This window comes from Anastrepha obliqua, chromosome 4, assembly GCF_027943255.1.
Source record: "Anastrepha obliqua isolate idAnaObli1 chromosome 4, idAnaObli1_1.0, whole genome shotgun sequence".
Taxonomy (NCBI): domain Eukaryota; kingdom Metazoa; phylum Arthropoda; class Insecta; order Diptera; family Tephritidae; genus Anastrepha; species Anastrepha obliqua.
The window spans coordinates 39,397,530-39,419,436 of record NC_072895.1 but is presented as its reverse complement, the minus strand read 5'-3'; the positions used below and the strand labels follow the sequence as shown (position 1 = coordinate 39,419,436).

At 33.4% G+C, this 21,907-nt stretch overlaps 2 protein-coding genes across 5 annotated transcripts; both read left to right on the top strand.

The window, feature by feature from the left end:
• The first annotated feature begins 175 nt into the window (after positions 1 to 175).
• On the top strand, positions 176 to 5,529 carry LOC129244527 (PX domain-containing protein kinase-like protein). 2 transcript variants are annotated; one of them, XM_054882203.1, is made up of 9 exons: positions 176 to 529; positions 605 to 646; positions 763 to 1,048; positions 2,357 to 2,774; positions 2,853 to 3,031; positions 3,106 to 3,345; positions 3,409 to 3,725; positions 3,791 to 4,010; positions 4,079 to 5,529. In XM_054882203.1, exons 1-9 carry the CDS (start codon positions 428 to 430, stop codon positions 4,297 to 4,299), a joined length of 2,025 nt encoding a protein of 674 aa, XP_054738178.1. In that variant the 5' UTR covers positions 176 to 427; the 3' UTR covers positions 4,300 to 5,529. The 2 variants fall into 2 exon arrangements, with proteins under 2 accessions (XP_054738178.1, XP_054738179.1); XM_054882204.1 differs by lacking the exon at positions 605 to 646 and having other exon boundaries at positions 177 to 529.
• Positions 5,530 to 15,748: 10,219 nt separating this feature from the next.
• Positions 15,749 to 17,827, top strand: LOC129244526 (dynein light chain Tctex-type protein 2B). Of its 3 annotated transcripts, none has more exons than XM_054882201.1 (4): positions 15,749 to 15,885; positions 16,668 to 16,736; positions 16,799 to 16,995; positions 17,563 to 17,827. In XM_054882201.1, the coding sequence occupies exons 1-4, from the start codon at positions 15,868 to 15,870 to the stop codon at positions 17,726 to 17,728; spliced, it is 450 nt and encodes a 149-aa protein (XP_054738176.1). In that variant the 5' UTR covers positions 15,749 to 15,867; the 3' UTR covers positions 17,729 to 17,827. The 3 variants fall into 3 exon arrangements, with proteins under 3 accessions (XP_054738176.1, XP_054738175.1, XP_054738177.1); XM_054882200.1 differs by lacking the exon at positions 15,749 to 15,885 and adding an exon at positions 15,997 to 16,246; XM_054882202.1 differs by lacking the exon at positions 15,749 to 15,885 and adding an exon at positions 16,365 to 16,409.
• The last annotated feature ends 4,080 nt before the right edge of the window (positions 17,828 to 21,907 follow it).

The following is a 21,907-nucleotide window of genomic DNA, read 5'->3' as shown; positions in this document are numbered from 1 at the left end:
GTTACATATCTAGAAGGAAACTTCGGGTACCTTAATTAATTTCAGTCCTCATAAATAACAATGGCTATCATGCTTCCTGTATGAATAAAAACTGTTCCCAATGAGAGCACTTGTTAGAAGAGAGTTATTGTGAATTAAAAAGGAGAAATCATGTAAAACTTCTTGTTGTTTTTTCACAAAACCTAAAACCGTTCACAACGTTTATTAGCAATTGCTCGCAAAAGTTATTATAGATTTTAGTTAGCAGGTGTTTCAGTGAGATTTCCCATACCAAGTTGATTAGTTTTTCTTAAAAGTGTCTGTACAAACCTGAAAAAAGATACTGTGAAAATAAAGTTTAGGGAGATTTGGTTGCTGGTCTGCATCTGGAATGGGTGGTTTGCATTGAAAATGGGTCCACATTCGAAGTACATTATTTGGATGACCAATGGCAATATTTGAGAGACCTTTCGGTTATAGACACAAACTTGATGACACACAGACGATAATTTGCGTAATTGAAACAGCGCAGGAAATAAACGGACACACGGTAATTAGGAATATCACATTACAGTAGCATAAGCATTAAATTTGTATATTCTTGTACAAATATACAAGTGCACAGGCTATAGAAAAATCAATAATATATGACGCCGTACGACGAGAGGTGGGTGGGGGTTGTAGTCAGCACTTGAAAATACGTGATTGATAAAACGAAATTTTCGGTTTATAGATATAAAAAACTTGAGTAAAGTACTTATAAAAATTGTTTTTACATTTTAGGAGTATTTACTACGGTTACAACGTGGCGCTAGTAAAGAAAATTGTTGGAAAATTTTGCGTCGCTACAATGACTTCGCTGAGTTGCACAAATGCCTCTGCATTTCAGGTATTGATCTGCCCATGCCAGGCAAAAGGCTTTTCGGTAATATGCGACCAGGCTTCATAGCTGAAAGACGACAAGCACTACAGGTTTATATAAACGCAGTCCTAATGAATCCCATTTTGGCATCGTCATTGCCGGCCAAACGATTCGTCGATCCGGACAGTTACTCGCAATCCTTTCACGGTACGTTTTTAATGCATGATGTTCTCAAAGTTTATATTATATTACAAAAATATATGTATATATATTAGCTTATCATAACTAACCGGGGTAGTTCGGTTAGCCCATGTAATGTCGAAATCGGTATCATCTAGGCCCAGCTGTTTCTATGCGGTCGTGCCAAACGGAAGATGTGCTTACATCATTTAGTTTAAGAGGCAAGTGAAGTGATGGTGGGGACATACATGCATATGTTGCGTATGTCGGGATCGAATCTGGATAGATACAATAAAGTTACTCCAATATCCAAACGTGATTGTGTCAGCGTAGCACGATGCAGCTGGTAGGTGTTAGAGAGATAGTGAACGTTGTATTGGTATCTTGATGAATGTCGTGTAAAGCTTGTCAATATACCCTATGTGTGTGTAATAAATGCAGGGAACTAGAGTGTTATCACGTTCGCTCAGTTATTAATATCAAAATTTACTCCAATCCTGACAATTGTCGGACGATCAAGAATAGTTTTTAAAAACAATATATCTGTATTTGGCTGAGTTACTAAAAAAAATTAGGTCCTGCAATATTTCTGCAGAACCCATTTTTTCATAAGGATTTCTCAAAAATTTCTGTAGATAGATAGTTCATCTGCTAAAATTTAAAACTTTATTTTTATTCATAATTTAAAAACTCTTTTTGCATGAATAAATTCGTATTTTCAAGACCAATTCAACTAAGTGAATAAATCGTTTGCGACCAAAAATGCCACTTTTTAAGGGATGGCAGTATGAGATAAGATTAGAAAATTTGAAAAAGATAAAACTAGAACACTTTCGGCTTACTATCATACATTAATTTAATTCAGACACAATTTGATAATCTTTTTTATAATGTACGAAATTTTTTTTGCATTGTTGAATTAAAACGAAAAAATAACAGAGAAATCTCTTCCATTGCTCAAAAATAATTTCAAAAGGAGTACTCTGTTATTCATCGTTTCGAGTTCAATTGGGATGCTCTTATGACGCATATGTAGATATGTATGTCCTATGAAGTTCGGGTATATTCTTTTTTTTTTGGGGTTTTAATGACAACACGAAGATGTGTTTGTAATGTACAACATACACATGTGTTCAGGATCTGATCTGCGTGAGTTAGTTAGGTTTTCTTTTCCCTACAGATTTTGTTTTATAATAACAGAAATTGAGATTTACGTATAGAAATCTTCTGAGAACAAAAACTCCAATATGGCAAAAAAATTATATTTCCCATCTGCTTTATTAGAGAGAATTTTAATTTAACACATTCAAATCTTTTTTACCAATTCTTATTTAGACCAAGCTGTTCAAAATGCTATGCTGTGCTTACGTAGCGAAGGAATTTGGACATTGGGTAGCACACTTGGTCCAATAGGTTGGCGCTTACGGAAACACTACTTCAAAGTATCACCGAAACCACCAGAAAAGACTGGAAATAAATTACTTGTGAAAAGTGGCTCCCAATCACATCAAGGTAAACACTTTGCGTCGTCGAGCAGTAATGGTGGTGGTGGTAGTAGTAGCGGCTCTATAGATGGAGGCTGTTTGGATCCATCTGAGCTAGTTTTGGAATGGATCGAATATGGGCCGGATAAATATATAGACGATAAGGAAATGGGTGGAATTTTAAAGAGCCTAATGGGCTTACAGCATCCACATATCGAGACTGTTGTGTATGCGGCACACAATGAGAACGGCTGCATAGTTGTGCGGAGGTAAAAATACAAATAAATTCCAATGTATGAATACAATACGCATATGAATCATTTTGCTTTTGAATTGAATTCTAAAAGATTTTACAAGCAAGGCACTTTGAAGGACAAACTTTGTATGGCCACACCAAAAAATCCATTTCTTAGCAAATACGGCAATCCAAAGGGCAGAACAGCTCTCACAATGAGGCAAGTTGCGATCTATGGGCGTCAAATACTGGAGGCTTTAATATTTATTCATTCTAAAGGATATTCATACGGTATGCAATTTAAGACCTCTGTAAATGCTTATAAGGACTATTTACATATGTTTTGTTGTTTCTTTTTTTCATAGGTCACTTACACGCTGGCAACATTGTGATTGTTGATGATTGTGTTAAATTATTGGATATCGAGAACAACATTTTAGGTGTACCCGCTTTTTATCGCCCATTTTTTGTGCAGCATAGTAAAATTCATTCAGTGGAAGCCATAGATGTGTACAGTTTTGGTCATGTTCTTTTCGAAATGGCGATGGGCTATCCATTGCAAGAATCTGTAGCACGCCAGATTACTGAATGTCCTGAAACGTTAAGTGAGTAATGAATAACTATACTTTGTATTTATTGAGGCAATTATTCGCTTTTAACATATGCAGAGAACTTATTGGAGAGCATTTTATCAAAAGAGGCGGTTAGGGCTGGTTTACCCACGCTCCAGGCACTCATCAGCCATCTGTTCTTTGCACAGCATGCCAGTAGTGCTGCTGGTGGATTTAGCTGTTGTAATGAAGATTCAAGAAGAACACATTTTAAATTGTCACTAAATGCCAAGGAGTTTTTAAAACAAGCTGCACAAAAAACCGAGTTAAGGTTACGGGACGAACAAAAATCTGTTAAAAATCAAAAGCGTATTGTACGAGTTCAAGAAATGATGAGTTCAGAGGAAGAGAAACGAAAATCAAAACAAAAAGCGGTATGTTAAAAAAAAAAATAACAAAATAAAGAAAGCAAAGTGTAATTTTTTCAAATTTTTCATAGAAACTCGAGCATAAGCAGTCAAAACTGAAGCAACAGGGGTCACTGCAAGCGGGAAATGGACGACTATCCCTTTCTGCGGCCAGCGGTTCTGTTGCGCTCGCCCCGTCTAGTAGCACAGGCGGCGACACCGCACCCTTCGAGCGTACTGATAGCGTGTTAAGTATGCATATTCCAAGAGATTTAAGTACAGCACCTTCCTTGCCGAGTACTGATGTAAAATGTATGTCGACTAGAGCTTTAACTCACAATTACTTTTACTAAAATACGAACTCTTCATGTTTACTTTAGCGCCACCACCTACACCCTTTGAGCGACAACATGCACAGGAACTACAAAAACATTCTGCGTCAAAGCAAATAATATCTTTGGCGAATGTAGAACGGCAGGCATCATCACCAAATATTTCAACAGACACCGAACAAGGCGGTGAGCCCACCCGCTCGGCGCTCTTAGAGTCGATATGTAAATTTAACCGCGGCTCATTACGTAAAGTGCGCTCTAATGATTAGTAAATAATAACTAGCTAATATAACTACAAACTAAAAACTAAAACCATTCGTAAGAGTGCTGAAAGGGAGTGCACTGATCCTTTTTATATTATTTAATGCACAATACATCCAGCCAAGTTTAATCACCACCTCCAGAAAAAGCTTTTATAATAAAAAAACATACTTTCTAAAATGCAGCATCTAAATTTTAAAAAATAATTATGAAAATTAAAAAAGATAATCTGATAATATAAATTTTACACTTGCAAGTATTGATATCAACGTACATACACTAAATAAGAGAAATGATATTTAACGTTAATCACGTGCGTAATTTCATAACTGTTCATTTAATATGTAATAGAGAAAAAGCACAAATGTGTTGTGTCGTAAAGCACCTGTCTACCCTGACTACATACATATTTGTCTCAAATAAGGAAGAGCCATAAAAACATGTCTAGTGATTTCTTTTAATGGAATAAACATGCCCATATACATATTTTATACTGTCACACACAGCGTAAAGTAAATGAAAACACAGTTTTTTTTTTTTAATATATATTTTTTTAATTATCGTGATATAAAAGGAATCTTTTACCATTGTATAGCTTTGCACAAAGTTGACGTGTTGAATCTCGAAAATACATAATGTATTTTTTCAACCCTAGATCACTAAACTTAAATCAGCGTTACTCTGTCTCTAATCATTCACAAATTAAAAACAAGTATATTTTTATATTTCAAACAAATGAGTGTAAATTAAAAGGAGTAAAATTTTATTTCTATTTAACAATTTATGAAAGTTCTGTTAGTGAGGTGGTGCGACGGGAATATGTCAAATTGGCAACCCGCAGGCGTGCGTAGTCTATTAGACGAATGTTTAGTGACCCAGGGTTAATAGAATTCTAAAACAGCCGAAAGCTACGTCTTCAAGTAAAATTATAATATCATACTTTTTTCCAGTACATACGTGTATGTTCCTCGAAATGGTATTTTAATTTATGGAATTGCATAATATCTATGTATGTATATAGAATCAAGCTTAAAAGTCAGATATTCCATCTCATGCTGTATATATAAAAATGTTTAATATAGAAAAATGTTACCTTGCTAACTAATATGAAAGGAATGGAGCTTTACTAGTTATAATTTGTTTAGTTTATTTTTGTTCAATGTGAATTTTGAAAATCTTCAAATTCGATAATGCAAGTTATTTTTCTAAATAAACTCGAACTAGGACCAACCCAGCAATTTGCTACAATTTTATTTTACGATGTTTTTGTTAATTTCACGTTTATTTCCTAATTGAATAAAAAACAGTTTTCATAAAAGCGAACAATTTTTGAAGACAATTTTTTTTTGATTTTAGACCTATTCTTTTTTTTTTGTTTTTAGATAACTGTGCTCACACCCTTACTTTTCGGATGGAAACCATAAAACAAATTTTGTTTCAAATTTCAATTTTGTCAGGCATTGGTTTCTTTTTCCAGTATTACAAAAAAATAAGTGAAAATCAATATTAGTTTTACACGCTTCCATATTTTAAGAATAGATTCACAAAAATGAACTTCTACATTAAAAAATATTTATGTAAATGTTATGGATCCTATGGCTTTAATTTTTCATACGAATTTTTACTCACAATATATATATTAAATAATCCATCACACTAAATATTTAAAAATATAGTAAAATATTAGAATAGCACATCTTTTGAAGATCAAATATGACTCTACCTGATATAAATCATGATTGTCGCTTAATAAGAAAAATATTTTACAACTCACCAGAACACCTATTCGTAAGGTACATAAGCATACATGTATACAGTTGCGAACATATAAATCCGGCCACCAAAAATATTGCCAATTTTTGGATTGCACAGTTATGTACATAAATTTACTTTTTCTAGTCTTATATAAAAAAAATGTTGCCATTTTTTCCAACTATTTTTGTGAGTCTGAGTTCAAACTCTTAGGATAATTTTGTCTTCAAGCCAAATACAAGAGACCCGAAGGATTTTCCAATAGGTTTGCGCTTTGTTTTAGACTGCTTAAAAAATCATATTTATGGTCTGAATTGGCTTGAGTTCAAAACGTATGTTATATACACGAAGATAAATATTTTGTTAGAATTGTATTTGAAGGTAATATCAATTGTTGTTGCAGCATAAATATTCTCAATTTATGGTCGACCAATGCAGCTGGAGTGGCATTCCTTAACCGGTTATGAATCCGGATCGTTTCGGTATCGTTGAACCGACAGTCGTCATATCATTTGTCTGTGAGTTACCACTTTGTCTAACGGTACGCCGTATACACTCGTCTCTATAATGTTCATCGGCTCTTTTTACGTGTGGCATAACGTCGGAACTAAAAAAAGTTACATTTGTGTTAAACCAGCTTCTTTGCCACCGTCTTCTATTAACCTACTTCTAATACTACAGTTTTGAATCTACTTTACCAAATTGTTCATTGCAGATTGTGCCCCTTTTCCCTCAAGTCGGCTCTCACAAAGTACAATCAATTTATTGCGAATATTGTAACTGAAAAGTAGTCTACTGTATCCCAGTAGTCTACTGTAATTCAAGCTTATTGCGTATCCGTATTTCTATGTCCATAACTGTATATTATATTATATATACACTTTCAATATCTCTAATCATAAAAACTCTGAGAGAAAAGCACTCAAAAAGCAACAATGTAAGTATACATATACATATATATACAGTATATATATCTACATACATATGCACATATATATTTCAAAAGAGATCTTTTATCTATGCAACGGTTTGGAATTGTTTTTCAAAGTCAAAAGTTATAAAATAACTATACAAAATATTGTGTCAATATCTTACAAAAACTACCATCGTGATATGAAATAAGTATGTATGTGTACTAATAAAATTCTTACTCAGTTTATTATATATGAAAAAACTAACTTATTTTCAATGATTTTACTCAGGATTATTAATTGAATAATATTTTTATGGAAAGTGGAAATACAAATACCTTGGAGTTAAGGCTGTCATGTTCAATTCGAATTACTTATCAACAGAACTGATTTTTTATCATATGTATATAATATAATATATTTAAATGTAACAAATGCTTTCATAAATTTCTAAAATAATTTTAAATATTACTATAGAATTAATTTATTAGAAACCAAACGTCCAATTCAGTGTTGGCGCAGATTGTGCATTAATGATACAGCTGTGAACATGAAAATAGCAGTACCCTTAACAAAGCCATTTTTTAAGCCATTTATTTTTTTCTTATAAATCATATAATAGAAAATTTCAATATCAATTATCTATGAAGGGTTAAGAGATTTAAGATGTTTAGTTTATCTGAATAAATTTGGCAACTGCGTAAATAACGGTTCTGTATTGGTGTCATTACACTTTTAAGGGCAACATCAAACTAGCAGTGACTACAACAACAACCGTTGTTAAGGTTATGCAAGGAGTATTAATAATCAGATTTAGATGAAAGTGCGTTTTTTATTAGTTATTGATATATACGTTTTTTTTTTTTAATTTTGGTGAGTTGTATTCCATATATGACTTATGTTTTGACTAGTAGGTCAAGCGAAACACTGCATCACAGAACAACGAAAAATGATTTCAAATGCAATCAAATCTGTCGAAAAGCGAAAAACTTCTCTGCAAGACGACCGTAGAATTGTCTAACTTGCTCCAAAGAAAATCACAAGAAATCAGCCACGCAAGTTGAAAGAGAGGTTAACTTAAATGTTACTCTGTTACTTAAATCAGTGTTACTCTGTCACTAATCATTTACAAATTAAAGACTTGAAAGAGAGGTGAACTTAAATGTTTCTGACATTACTGCAAGTAGAAGACTACTGGAAGCTGGATTAGCAGTCTACGGAAAAAGTTAATACTGACACCAAGACTTAAGGCAAAACGCTTGGAATTTGCAAGAAAACATGCTAGCTGGACAGCTGACATGTGGTGTAATATTTTATGGACTGATGAATCTAAAATAGTAGAGCATGGTGGGGCGGATTAACGACAGTATATTAGACGTCCACCTGGCACCGAAAATCAACCACAATACCCCCTAAAAATCATTAAACATGGACGCTCAAAGATAATGGTTTGCGTATGTTTTTCATATTATATCGCAGACCCCAGTCACAAAATTGATGGCATAACGGACACCAGTATTGATGTGGAAATAATGTAGAATGTTATGTTGTCGTATTCTAGATAGAAAATGCCAAGATAGAAATGCCTTGGCCGGAAGGCCAAGGAATGGTTTCGTGTAAATAAAATTGAGGTGATGGAATGGCCACCTCAGTGCCCCAACCTCTATCCTAGAAAAATCTTTGGACGGAACTTAAGAGCTGCACACAATGCAAACCGAGTAACACTCAACAACTTTCGAAAATTCATAAAGATGCGTGGCTGAAGATTCCGAAGCAGCGATGTGAGTAATTGGTATACTCAATACCCCGTCGTTGTGTTCCCGTAATATAAAATTTGGCAAATTCAACTGAATATTAATTACAACTATGTATCTGCAAACTTTGTCAATGTAGTTTTTCTTTAATTTCTTTTATAAACTTGGTCAGAATGCGTTACTTATATGGCAACTACTATTGTAATGTTAACCCTTAATTTCTATCTTTTGTTATAAAAAGTTTTGTTTTTTTGGAAAAAATCTGATAGTTTTTTGGTACTACTATTTTCGTGTTCGCAAGTGTATGTACATACGTACTTATAGATTTTGATTCGTGATTGCGCCTATATTATATACTTTTGTCACTTTTATTCTTGAATGCTTACTACAACTATTGCTAATTCCAAATGCAAAACATAAAAACTTCTTTTCATTATTAAATAAATAATCAGAATTCATCCACGACCATTTGGAAACTAACATAAACTGACGAAAGAGAAGGGCAAATATTTAGTTGATTTAAAAGTTACGATTTCTGTAACCTAAGCGCTGAAGCTTGTTATCGTATATCACTGCATACACCATCTTTAGACTCTTTTAGTCGCCTTGGCTTTCTAACACATTTTCCTCCGATAATACCTCGAGCCTTGACGATAATAAACGCAACTTGCTGCATACTTACAAGCGGAAATGAATTTAAGCGGAAGACGATTAAATAACGTCTTTTGTCTTAACAACTACTAATGCCAAAAAAAAATTTTTAGTGACAATTTCTCTGACAACATGATTAATTTATTGGCAAAAACCTTTTTTGACGACTCTGAAAATAAATTTAATCAAGTGACGTACGTATTTAAGAAGTACGATGTTGCAAGAGCGGTTGAGTGGAGCAGCACATCTTCATATACACATATATTATAGATTAAAGTTTTTTGGAAAAAATCTAATTTCTAACAGCTGAAAATTTTCTAATGAAATTTTCGGAAAACATTAACATTTGCTGCTACATTGTGATTTGGATTTAATTTGTTTTCATTAAAAAATTTTGTTTTATTTTCTTACTATTAAATGCTTTTTTAGAACATTGTGAGAATAAAACCTCTCACCGAAAAAATCCTGCCTGCGTGCCACTACCAGAGCCGCCGAAGATAAAACTGGGCAAAGTCCTCTGGATAATTAGTATTCTCCAAAATATTTTTAAGTTTTTTATGTGTAATTTTTTTCGTTTTTCATTTTTATTTTATTTTAAAGATCACGATTATGTTCAATACTTAAAAAACTCATAGAGCTAAAAGTCGAACAATCCCTATTACAGCTTTAAAAACTCGAGTTAGGGTCAGGTAAACGTTTCTCGGAGGCATCACCATCATCTCATATACCTTGGAAATAAAAACTCTTTACTTATTTCAACAGAATTCGCAAACCATAAACAGGCGTTTTGGAAAGTCGATTATAAATATTTTTATCAGAATTCTAGTTTCGTGCATGAAGACGTCATAATTCCTTAGTATAATTAACAAACATTTAACACGTTGAGTGCCGGCATGAAATTTGCATTCCCCAAGTAGTAATTATTTGTAAACTCTCAAATTGACTGCAATTAAAATAGTACCTGCAAAATTAAAGATATGAGGATTAAAATAATTTCTCGGCGCACATAAACTTTTTTTCACTTTGCTTTACTATCGGGTGGCATAAGCCAAATAGCCCGCCACTGCAGACAGAGAGTGAATTCGCTAAGGGCGTAGAAATTTGGTGATATTTTTTTTTTTTATTTCATTTCTATCTACTTAGACTTAGTCTTGCATCCTTTTATTTTTGGATATATATATATTACTTTAAATACTCTGAATTTGGCTCGTTAACAATTAACATTTTTTAACTCTATGATACTAACCATATTTTACGTACGTTATTCCTAATGACCGTCGATTCGATAAAGTGTTCTCAAAATTATGTGTTTTTACAAATGGAAAATTCAACTAATGTCCTTTTATTCGACATCGAGGATCACACACACAGGACACACCGTACATTAAATTTGACCGCGATCAAACCATGCAGCAAAGAGAAAATTTACTGAGTGGTCGAATCGATGAACTTGAGTACCCATATATTTTATATTTTAACTAACAAGTTCTAATGTTTTGTGCAGAAATAAAAATTCCCTACTTAACTCAAACAAAAAAAAAAAAAAAAATTAAAACTGTTTAAGCTTGACAAGTTTCTAGTTTAAGAAAATGAAATCACGATTGCAGTCGTTCAATCAACTCATTTTAGTTCACCAATGTGCCAACACTGCGAAAATATATATACATGTATATGTATTTTTCGAATGTCGTCCACAATCAAGCCACTTTCTCTACAATTCGGTATGCACTTATGAATTTATTCAATAATATGTATGTATGTGGTTACTAGCGAATTTGTCCTTAAATATAGATCTTATACACAAATTAACTAGTATTAAAAAACTAATGCATTAAATACAAATATAGATATTAGCATGCATAATGCATAGACGTACATATGTATGCCAAAATTAAGTAAATCTCAATCAATGTATGTACGTAGCAATAGTATTTATTTTTCATACTTACACAAAAAGTTATAACTATGTACTACGTTTGCATTGACCAAAACGAATTTTATGTACTTATATGTGTGTATGTACAAATTGAGATAGTGATGCCAAGAGTGATTTAATTCAAAAAGAAATGGTTATTCTTATTTTTTACTTAATGCACATATTTTCATAATTGTTGTATTGTTGTATTAGCGTAATGTTGTTACTTTGGATGTTCTAATGAAATATGAATAATGTATGTAACTGTGTACACCACCTCTATGTTTATATGGAATTTACACATGAACACGTAAATTTGCGTAGTCTTATGTCTACTTATATTTATAATTAACTGTACATACATATATCTATGCAAACGTACATAAATATATGTATATACATGCATAAATACATATATAAAATGTTGTATATTTAACATATACCTACATATATAATATTTCTATACAAAAGTATCGTAAATGGATTTTTGACTGTGTAACATATATGTATACTAAATATATCTATGAAAACCAAATAGAAATAAAAAATATTGCAACACGCACATGTGATGTGATGGAGTATGTTATTTTCCAATTTCGAAGGCATTTTAACAGCCCAAGCCTGGAGTCCGCAGGCAAAAATAAAATAAAATTCTAAAATACTAGTAACCCAACACTCTTTTTCATTCGAATATGTACTTATTTCATATAAACATCATAGGCCTGACATCTGCCTGAAAAAGTCAACTCATTCAAAGAATTTGCTTTAACAAAATGTTGGCTAAATTAAAAAACAAGATGGTAATTGGCGTTGAAATGGGCTTTTCCATATTTGTGAACCTAAAAAATAAGCACAAATAAGGTCTGCTCATGAAGCAAATGATTTGTAACAATTGTTACAAATTATCAAGGAGGGTTGGCCATAGTTCCCTAAATAATTAAGGTAATAAGCGGATAGTTAAAACACTGAAAAACTGAAGACTTAGTGATAATGAAACCCTTATTTTAATTACCATTAAAAAATTAGTGATTGGGCAAAATGCCCAACCCTGTTATCCAAAAAACTTGCAAAGTACGGGAAAGTGAGAGAGCACAATCGTTTTAAGGGAAAGTTGCAAATATTGACTCGATAAATTTTTACTTGTAAGAATTTACAAGTGAGAAAAACAGCTGATCGCAAAGTAAAAATAAACAAGAATTAAAATTTGCGAATTGAGTCAAAATTCTAAATTTAAATAAAAATGGAACATTTAAAAAATAAGATTTATAAAGTTCATTTGAAGTCATATATGTATGTATTAAATAGGATTCGGCCAATGATATAGAGCGACATCTGTACTTTTGGACCAGTCTCCAGTCACCGTTGCGGCAGTTTCCGAAGCACAAATCAAAAGTATTGAAGGTATCTTTCGTGTTTCATGCTTGGTCTTCTTGGTTATTAAGGGGTTAGGGGTAGTCAGAATTTTCAAAAAATTGGATGTTCTTAAAGTATATTATCATAAAAATATTGTGAGAAAATTTGAAGTGAATCCGACAAATACTTTTCGATTTATTCAACAATTAACAAAGGGCGCTCGAGCGCTCCGGAGCGTTCGAGAGTAAGTAGCTAGCAGCAGCAAAACTTTAAATGCGTTTTTCTCAAAACTATGTTTTTTGAACTCGTGATCACTGTAACTTAAAAACCGCTTGGTAGATTTCAATAAGATTTAACTGCTTTTGAAAATCATAAAAAACTCCTGCCTGATTGAAAAATTTCGATTTTTTTTTAACAATTGTCGGTTCTTTCTCGAAAATCTGAAAAATATTTCCTGAAGCCGCCATATTGTTTATTTTGAAAACAAAAAAATAAAATCTTGAATCAGGCACAAGATTATCTATTAATAAAACTAATTTCTCTTGTCCGATTAATTTTAGATGAATCTCCAAGGACTTGGGACTTGTGACCGCAATGGACTTCTGGAGAAACGGGCTCTACACAAACAGCGATAACATTTACAGTTATTATTTTTTTTTAATTTGGCTAAAATCAAGTCGAAACATGCTTTGTTTTTAATTTTGTAAAATAAAGCAATTGATCAGCAAAAAAGAAATATTGAAAATAATCATATTTTCGGGCCTCTGACTACCCCCAACCCCTTAACTAATTTGGCGATATAAGTATATAATAATACATATGTGCATGTATACACGGAGGCAAGGAAAATATGAAAAAAATTGTGATTGTCTCAACAATACAATTGCTGAAGGAATGTTCTTCATTACAGCAATGATGGGATGGATCAAATTATTATGGACGAAATAAAACATGTGATGTTAAGCTCGTTATTTTGCATTTTATTTGGTTTATTTTTTTTTTTTTTTAATACGAGGTAGCTCAACGAAAACATTTTTAATTTTTGTAATTTTTCCCGCCAACAATTTAATGAGCTGTCCATAAAACTTTCAAACTGTTACTGGTTTTGCGTTCATGTACTTTTTTTTTGATATTTTTCTCTTTGAGAACGAATTCTCGGAAATTAAGTTGCTGGATAAATTTTACATGGAGAAACCTATAGACTGCAGACAGATTTAAATATCTAATTAAGTCACATCAACCCAAAGATTATGGACTTTGTTTACAAAAAGGCAACACCAACAATTAATATTAAAACAATCATAGATATTTAATATTAGAGTGAATCTATGTATCAAGGCCTATAATAGTTGACGGGTGTACGTTGGAATTTGTCGAAAGCTTCTGCTTTAGACGGCGGAGCAGATGAAGATGTCAATTGCAGGCTAAACAAGCCAAGAGCGGTGTTCGGGCGAATACATACAATATGAGCGAGTTTGCAAATCTCCAGGCGCACTAAACTGCGAATATTCAGCTCATACGTAAAGTCTGTATTGTTCTACGGAAGTGAAACATGGCTCGTCTCCAACACCATCACACAGAGGCTATTATTAACTTTCGTCAACAAATGCCTCTGCATCATCTGTAGAATATTCCAATCATGGCTGAAGCGTTGGCATTGTGTTGTTGCAAGTGCATAAACCATTCCGTTACTATTTGAATTAATACAATTGCACATATGTATGATTGGGAATGATGTTATTATATTCACATTTTTTACTGAATTAAATCTCCATTAGTCATTGACTTTTCACAGTTACATTCCACAACGCTGAAAAAATGGACGTTTTATATAGATATAGCCTTACTTTATTAAGTCAATTTACATATAATAATGCAACTTTTGAACAATGTTTTCCTAAATTTTAATTGCAAAATTTGAAAATTGAGCAAGTGTCACTGCATGATGTTGTTGTAACAACAAAAACATTCCCCATAAATGTTTGGGATATTGCTGCTAGCGCGACAGTCCTTTTTTTTAATATCTGCTAATTTGTTATTTTATTGAAAAAAAAGAAAAAAAATGCTCATTAGCGATTGCCGTTAACCGATGAAAAAGTTGGCTTTATCCGCAATCTGCACATAATATGCGCTTATTGCTTCGTACAATTTTTATGCTCGGACACATGCGCGCATAAAAATACAACTATTGCCAAAGTGTATTCAACAAAGTGACTTAAGTTTATTTGACAATTAACACGTAAACTGTAATGTATTTCTTTACGTTAACCCTCTTTTGGCTTTTGTTCATGTATGCAACTACATTAATCACGCACATGAGCTAAGTACACATTTTCAAGAAGACGCCTTTCTTTTAGGATTAGATTAATTCATTTCTCTCTCTCTATGACTACAAAGCAGACAAAGACTATCGAAATATTAAGTTGCTTAAAAACAAAAACAGCGATATGTATTCGGTTCGATTGAACGAAAAGTTTTTTTATAAAATTGAAAAACACTTGGGCCCACATAATTGAGTCACTTTATCTTTTTACAACATTCATAATATTTTTCAAACAAAATTTTTTCGTAATATTTGTATAAAAACTTATGAATCTTTGTACGAGTTTCATAAAAATTCAACAAATTTCAAAAATTGTGATCAAAACTTTCAATATTTTAATATGAAGAATTACAAAACTTCTGGCTATGCTGTTTTTTAGTCTATTTAATTTTTCGTATAATGAAGAACGCGTAAATGGCATTCATTTTTTAGATTTTTTTTTTGCATACGATACTGAAATTTTTTTCTGAAGAAAAAAATGTTACATGGAGAAAATGACCAACACCTTCAGAGGAAAAACTTATCAAAAAAAAAACGACGACAGTTTTGAGCTACTTCAAAATTTCATTTTATTATGATAAAATAAAATTGAATGGGCTACAAAACTGCTTACCTAAATTTTGTTTGAAAATTCAGTTTAAGAAGTTTGAGATTTTGAAATTGAATTCAAAATTTGTAGATTCTAGCTGATTGTAGATTTTAGCTGATACCCCAATCTTTATATTGTATGTATAGTATGCATTTTCCAACACTCACAAATATTTCTTTTCGATTTATGACATCCCACGCAATCTTATAATATTTTTGATTACGAAGCAAAAAAATATTTACTGTGACTCGTTTTGAACAAGCTTCATTTTTATATTTTCTGGGCTTATTTTGAAGTATTTCAACTAACTCTACCATTTAAAAACATCATGGAAACAACATCCGAAGTACGTGCGCACATCGCAACTAGTAACGGTATAAGTTTTGTAAAAGGGATGCGTGACATCGTTTATTCGCTGCAAACTTACATGCTTATGTACGTGCATACATATGTACATGCATGTTTATTTTGAAATTCAAATTAGTTAATTATGGAAAGAAAGCGATTTGTACTAAGATATGAAGATTATTATATCCATACAAACACACATGCATAGGTATAATATACACTTTTTATTTACGTCATATCGATTTAACATTTAGCCGATTTCGCTAACGAGGCCAAATATGTTTGCTGTCGATTAGTTCTCAATGGCAGATAATTGGTCTAACCTCGTTGACTTGTGTCTAAGTCAGGCACAGGAGGAGGTAATAAATTACTCAATATATTTGTCAACTTATATTTGGATTAATAAACCAGTTAGTATCAATAAAATACGTATGTAGTTGAATTTGTATTTTGCACATTTGCAATGCATTTGCGGACGGACGGCATTCTGATTTATAGCGGGCGTAATCGATGACATTAAATGTAATTATCATTAATCAAATAATCAACACATACGTAACTGAAGAGCAATGCTCACCAAACACGCAGCCCTTCAACGCCACTCTTCCATTTACGTTTGTATGTACATATAGGTATATAAATACATGCATATTATCGTACAGTACACATGTATGTGTATATAGAAATCCATAACTAAGCAGCGATAGACAACCTTTTGCAAATTCACTTGCAGGTACGAATGCAATTGATTTTATTGTACATTGTGTGTTTAATTTGCAGAAACGTGGTTCACTCAAATTATCATCCGGACGTAGAACAAGTGGTGCATTCACAGTTCCCCAAGCGCGGGTAAGATGCCTTTTTCACGACACAACAGCAGTATAAGTTCCCCAATATCTGTATGTTTGCAGCCAGTTTTAAAATACTTACCCACATATCGTCTAGATCCGAAACTCCCGCTAAATAAGGAGGTATGCGAGAAAATCATTCAAACGGTGATGGACGATGCATTTGAAAACTTTATATATTCGCCAAAACAATCGCTGACACTATGCGCACAAATTAGCGAAGAGATCAAGAATCGTGTTAAATCGCAACACTATGATCGGTGAGTATTATGTGCATAACGCACATTTGCTGAAAAAACGCCAAAACTCGAATAAAACAGATTCAAAATTTTAAATTGACTATACCTCTGTAAGTAAAAGTAAACCACTTTTTCTCTACTGTTAAAGATATTGTAATTTCTGCACACTTTGTAAAAATTTTATTTTAATTTTTTGAAATGTGGGAGCAGTTCAAAAGAAAAAACAAGAACAAAAACCAACCACAAAATAGTGAACAGAAAAAAAATACTGTAGAAGTGAAGGCCTATAAATAGCTGCAGTTAAGTAAAGTGAAGAAAAAAACAATCCAACAAACTTAGAATTTATATTTAACTATAGCATATTTATGAATAAAATGTAGTCCACCAAGTCATGTGAATAGTGGTTAGTACGTAGAGGCGCTTCACATATTGATCGCACGTTTATTTTGACCGGATTTATCCTAGATAAATTGGCGAATTTGAACAAGTTTTATTTAGTTTATAAAAACATAGAACTTTGGTGAAAGTGATTTATTTCTTTTCGAATACACAATTTAACTATTTAAAGTTTTGCATTTAATATTTCAGATATCGTTATGTTTGCATTGTAAGCATTGGAGAGAAAATAATGCAGGGCTACTGTTCATTGGTCAACTTCCTTTGGGACGCAGAAAAAGACGGTTACATTTCTTACGTATATGATACACCAAAATTTTGGGGTATCGCTACACTTTATTATCTGTATTATGATTGAACGCAGTTATTTTAGAAAACTAACCAATATTGGTGATTGATGCTTGTAATATATTTTATAATTTAATTACAAAAATAAACGGATTTCGATTTAAAAATGTGCAGATGTACAAAACAAGAGTTGCATGTTTAGTGGACGTCTCTGGTGGAATTTTTACTGTTTTATTGGTTGTGGAGCATCATATAATGGAACGCGAAAATTGTGAAGTTGCAAATCTGGTGTTGAATAAAAGAGCTCGTTAGCAAGAAATGACTAGAAGGAAACGGTGCCGTTGATGAGCTTTCTAATTTTTGTTTTTTTTTTTTATGAAGACAACAGTCGGGTTTCGATAAAACAAAAATTGGTAATAGCTATTCCTAACTATTTCAAGTAGGCGTTAGATGACACCATAAAATTATCCACTCAAAGAGTGAGAACTCAATTGACAATTATTTGCATGAGAGACGCTCATCCTGTGTGGAAGAAATTTGTAAGTTTTTGTAAGTGATGCATAAATTTCGGGCTGTTAACTTTTTGGCTTTTTCTTCTCTTTGCGAGAAAATTTTCGCTTACATTCTATAATTGAACTGATTTTTGGTGATGTGTATGTTAATTTATTTATCAAATAATTATTATTTTGATGATTTTTCTAACAATTATGAAAGAGCTAGCGGAGAACTTGTATACAACCGAACAATTTATGCAGACAAGGTTTTTACTTCGCTGGTTTTAGATTCTACTAATGCGATGTAGCATTGTGCTCTTTAAAAAAAAGTATATCTTGATGTCCGCAATGCATTGCACTTACCCCATATGTTGCTTGTCCAAATTGAAATCACAAATGATTCGGGAGTACAACAGCAATAAATCAGGAGAAATATAATGGACCAGATTATTAGAATATATGCGTGCTAAAGGCTAAGAATGGTAATGGTTGTACGGGTTAGGGTAAGGTCTTTATGCACTGCGACCAGTTTGATTTATTGTACGCCCCTAGTCATTTAATTGTAATTATTTAGTATCCCAAGGAATCGAACCAGCTCCTTAAGAGGGAGTAATTATAGATCTCCCTCCTCCAGAAGGTACGAGTCCAAGATACTGTGTCTCCTGTGGCCTAATGCCTCACAGTTGGTGATTAAGTGTTCCATAGACTCCTCTTCATCACAGCAGAACCGACATGATCTAAGGCTATGAAACCTCTGGCCACTTGTAATGTTCGTTAACATGGTTTATCCTACAGCTATCATCTACTTACGTATAACAAAGTGTGCAAGCGGATACATTGTTGTTGTAGCAGTTCATCACATAGCCCTGCCAGAACGATGTAGTCACCGATCAGTCGTCGTCTATCTCATATGACGCTAGACCCAGAAAACGTTCTGTTTCGAGGTTTGGGTTCAAAAGGAGAGCGTTAGGTGAATGAGTTTAAGAAGTCTTGTGAATGGGTGGCTAGTATCGTGCAGGGTATCTTCATATGCCGGACATATCGCACTTGTTACGTTAAAGCGTAACAACTCAAAAAGAAAAGGAAAAGAGTAACCACTCAAAAATTTGTTATTTTAGCGCAACTACTAAACAAATAAGAATGAAACAACCGTTATATTGTTTTTAATGATATTTTCGTGCAATTACATATTTTTTCCCTTGTAATACCTATATTATTAATATTTACGGAAACAGTTTTTCGTCTCTACTGAAAATATTCAGATTTTGAGTTGTTACGCTTTAACGTAACAAGTGCGATATGTTGAGTATGTTCGGGTTCGACGAAACACAACCACCAAAAATGATTGCCATTCTGTCATTGTGCTTCGTCGGGTTCGAAAAAAACCTTACGGTGAACTAGATAAATAGAGAATTCAGATACTCTACCCATTTAGTCTGCTTATATGGAATTGTCAGTTGCCGGACTTTCAAATTGAGATCCTTTATCCAAGGATCCCCGGGAACGTCTGCTTTCGCTGGGAAATCAGTGTGTACTTTCGCAAGTGCCGCAATCGCCTGGTGGAATGCGCGTTCGCCTACGCGCACATTAGTGCAGATGAGAAGAGCAACGAAGGTGTACTCAGCGCGAAGCCAACCCAATCAGCTAATATGGGAGCGGTAGTTCGCGCAAATAAAATCTGAAGCTTCGGCATCTATTCCTTTGTATTCTAAGGCACTTTCCCTGCGGTCGATGTCTACATCGATAAGAGGATATTGCACAGTAGGTGGACTATAATCGCTAGGCTATCACCACTGTCTCGCTCGCGAAGCTTCCGGTGGACATTGCAGCTTTCACTGGCGTTCAGAGAAGAATTACCGTGCACTTTTATCTTTTGGACCGCAGCTATAAAAATTTCATGCCGGTTCTTGCTCGGGAGTTCGTTGCAATTATATGGTAGAGGCTTACAGTTTCTCGGAATGAGGGTCACGCAAGGTTGTCTGCGTCGGTCCTGCTGTACCTACAGCTTTTTTGTTGTGAACTGATGGTGGAAGGCGGCCGCGCCAAACGAGATGGTTGCGGGGACAGAGCTTTACAATAGGGGCAACGTAGTCACTTGTCCAATCTCTAGCAGACTGCAGGCCAGTACATATCCGAAGACGGCACCAGCCAGTCCTAAGAAATATTGGGAGCAACCTTGCTGCACGGAACTGATCCAGTGATGATAGACAAGGTGAGAGCTTCGGGGTACTACACAGGGTTAGTTTACTGAGGCGGCATCACTTGGTCGGGAAAAATCCGAGTAATTCCGGTACGTAGAACAGGCTGTCATGGGAATAAAGCAAGCGGAAACCCTTGCATAGTACCTTTTCCTCACATTCGGAATACTATGCACAATTTTGGAGTAGTTGCCATAACAGCCTGGCACCTCGATTACCATCTCGCTCACTTTCTGCTGAAACTGTCAGAAACCAGTTTGCATTAAACATTCTGAAAGTAACAGAATAGCTATTTAGTTATATGTAAATACGAAATAATTATTATAATTGGCTTTTAAATGAATCCTTTCAATAAAATAAAACAAATGTCTTCTTTTTTATTGATATTTCATAGAGATAAGTGTAGATTTACAGCATATTGCTCATTTCCTGGAGAAACGTCGTAAACCAATAAATATAAGAGTTCAATGAAAACAGCTTCAGAGATTTCAGTTTACTATACCTCCCTATACATTCTCTTATTAGATATCACTATGAATTTTTTACACAACATTGAAGAATTTCAGGGTATGACCAGCCTTCCATACTGGATTTTTAAAAAACCACTGCTTGTTAATTGCTTGGACCTTTTGAAATATTCGGTTCGGCATAAAAATCTATGTGCAGCTGTTTTCTAGTTATGACGTTCTTTCAGCAAACGACCAATGTCATAAGGACATAAACCTTACTAATATTATCAAATTGATTAAAAACGTATATTGTATACAATATATTCAAAAACTTAAAAACATTGTATAAATTTAGATTTGAAAAATATTTTATTATATTAATTTTTTCTTTCATTATATTCTTAAGTTACAAAAAGAAAATAACAAGGTTCCTCACTTCATTGTTTACATGGCGGCAAGTAATTGCAACATATAAATATGGCAAACCAAAAGTTTGCGTAGTTTTAAAGCATATGAAAAAAACTTTATAAATAATACTTTGTTGGATAGCCACGATGTTTTAGGACATTACTAAGTCTATTTGGCATTGAGGTTACTAACCTTTCTGTTTCCTAACAGCCAAGGCATAACGTTCTCCGCTGGGAGTTTTGTGTGATATTCTCGTTGGAACCAAAACGTTCTTGGCAAGCCAAGATTTTCGACACTCTCAGTTCAAATTCCTTTTTAAATTGTTCAAATACTCCCAATTATGAATTACCGGTCCAGTGAATTCTGATTTGCGCCAAACAATTTGTTGACCTCTTATCCCAAAAATACAAAACTTACTTGTTTCCAACACTCTATAGATTTTCTTCTATTCACAAGTGAAATAAATGGCTTTCTTCGAGTGATTCTACCATGATATCCAGTTTTCCGTAAAACTTTTCTAGCAGTTTTCGCACAAATTCATTTTTTAGATGTTTGGTTTAGGCTTTCAACAATTTTTGGTGATTTAATTGGGGGGTTAATCTTTGCCATATTGATTATGCTGCGCTCTTCTCGGACCGATAATCAATTTAAAAATATTTGTAAGGTGTACGCAAAATTTTTCTAAATTTTGTTAGTTTTT

Coding starts and splice junctions, on each gene's coding strand:
- LOC129244527 (XM_054882203.1), top strand. CDS start 428: ATGGCAATATTTGAGAGACCTTTCGGTTATAGACACAAACTTGATGAC. Junction 1,049..2,356: donor TTACTCGCAATCCTTTCACG/GTACGTTTTTAA, acceptor ATTCTTATTTAG/ACCAAGCTGTTCAAAATGCT. Junction 3,032..3,105: donor TTCTAAAGGATATTCATACG/GTATGCAATTTA, acceptor TTTTTTTCATAG/GTCACTTACACGCTGGCAAC.
- LOC129244526 (XM_054882200.1), top strand. CDS start 16,190: ATGGCAGATAATTGGTCTAACCTCGTTGACTTGTGTCTAAGTCAGGCA. Junction 16,247..16,667: donor TAAGTCAGGCACAGGAGGAG/GTAATAAATTAC, acceptor TTTAATTTGCAG/AAACGTGGTTCACTCAAATT. Junction 16,996..17,562: donor AAATCGCAACACTATGATCG/GTGAGTATTATG, acceptor TTAATATTTCAG/ATATCGTTATGTTTGCATTG.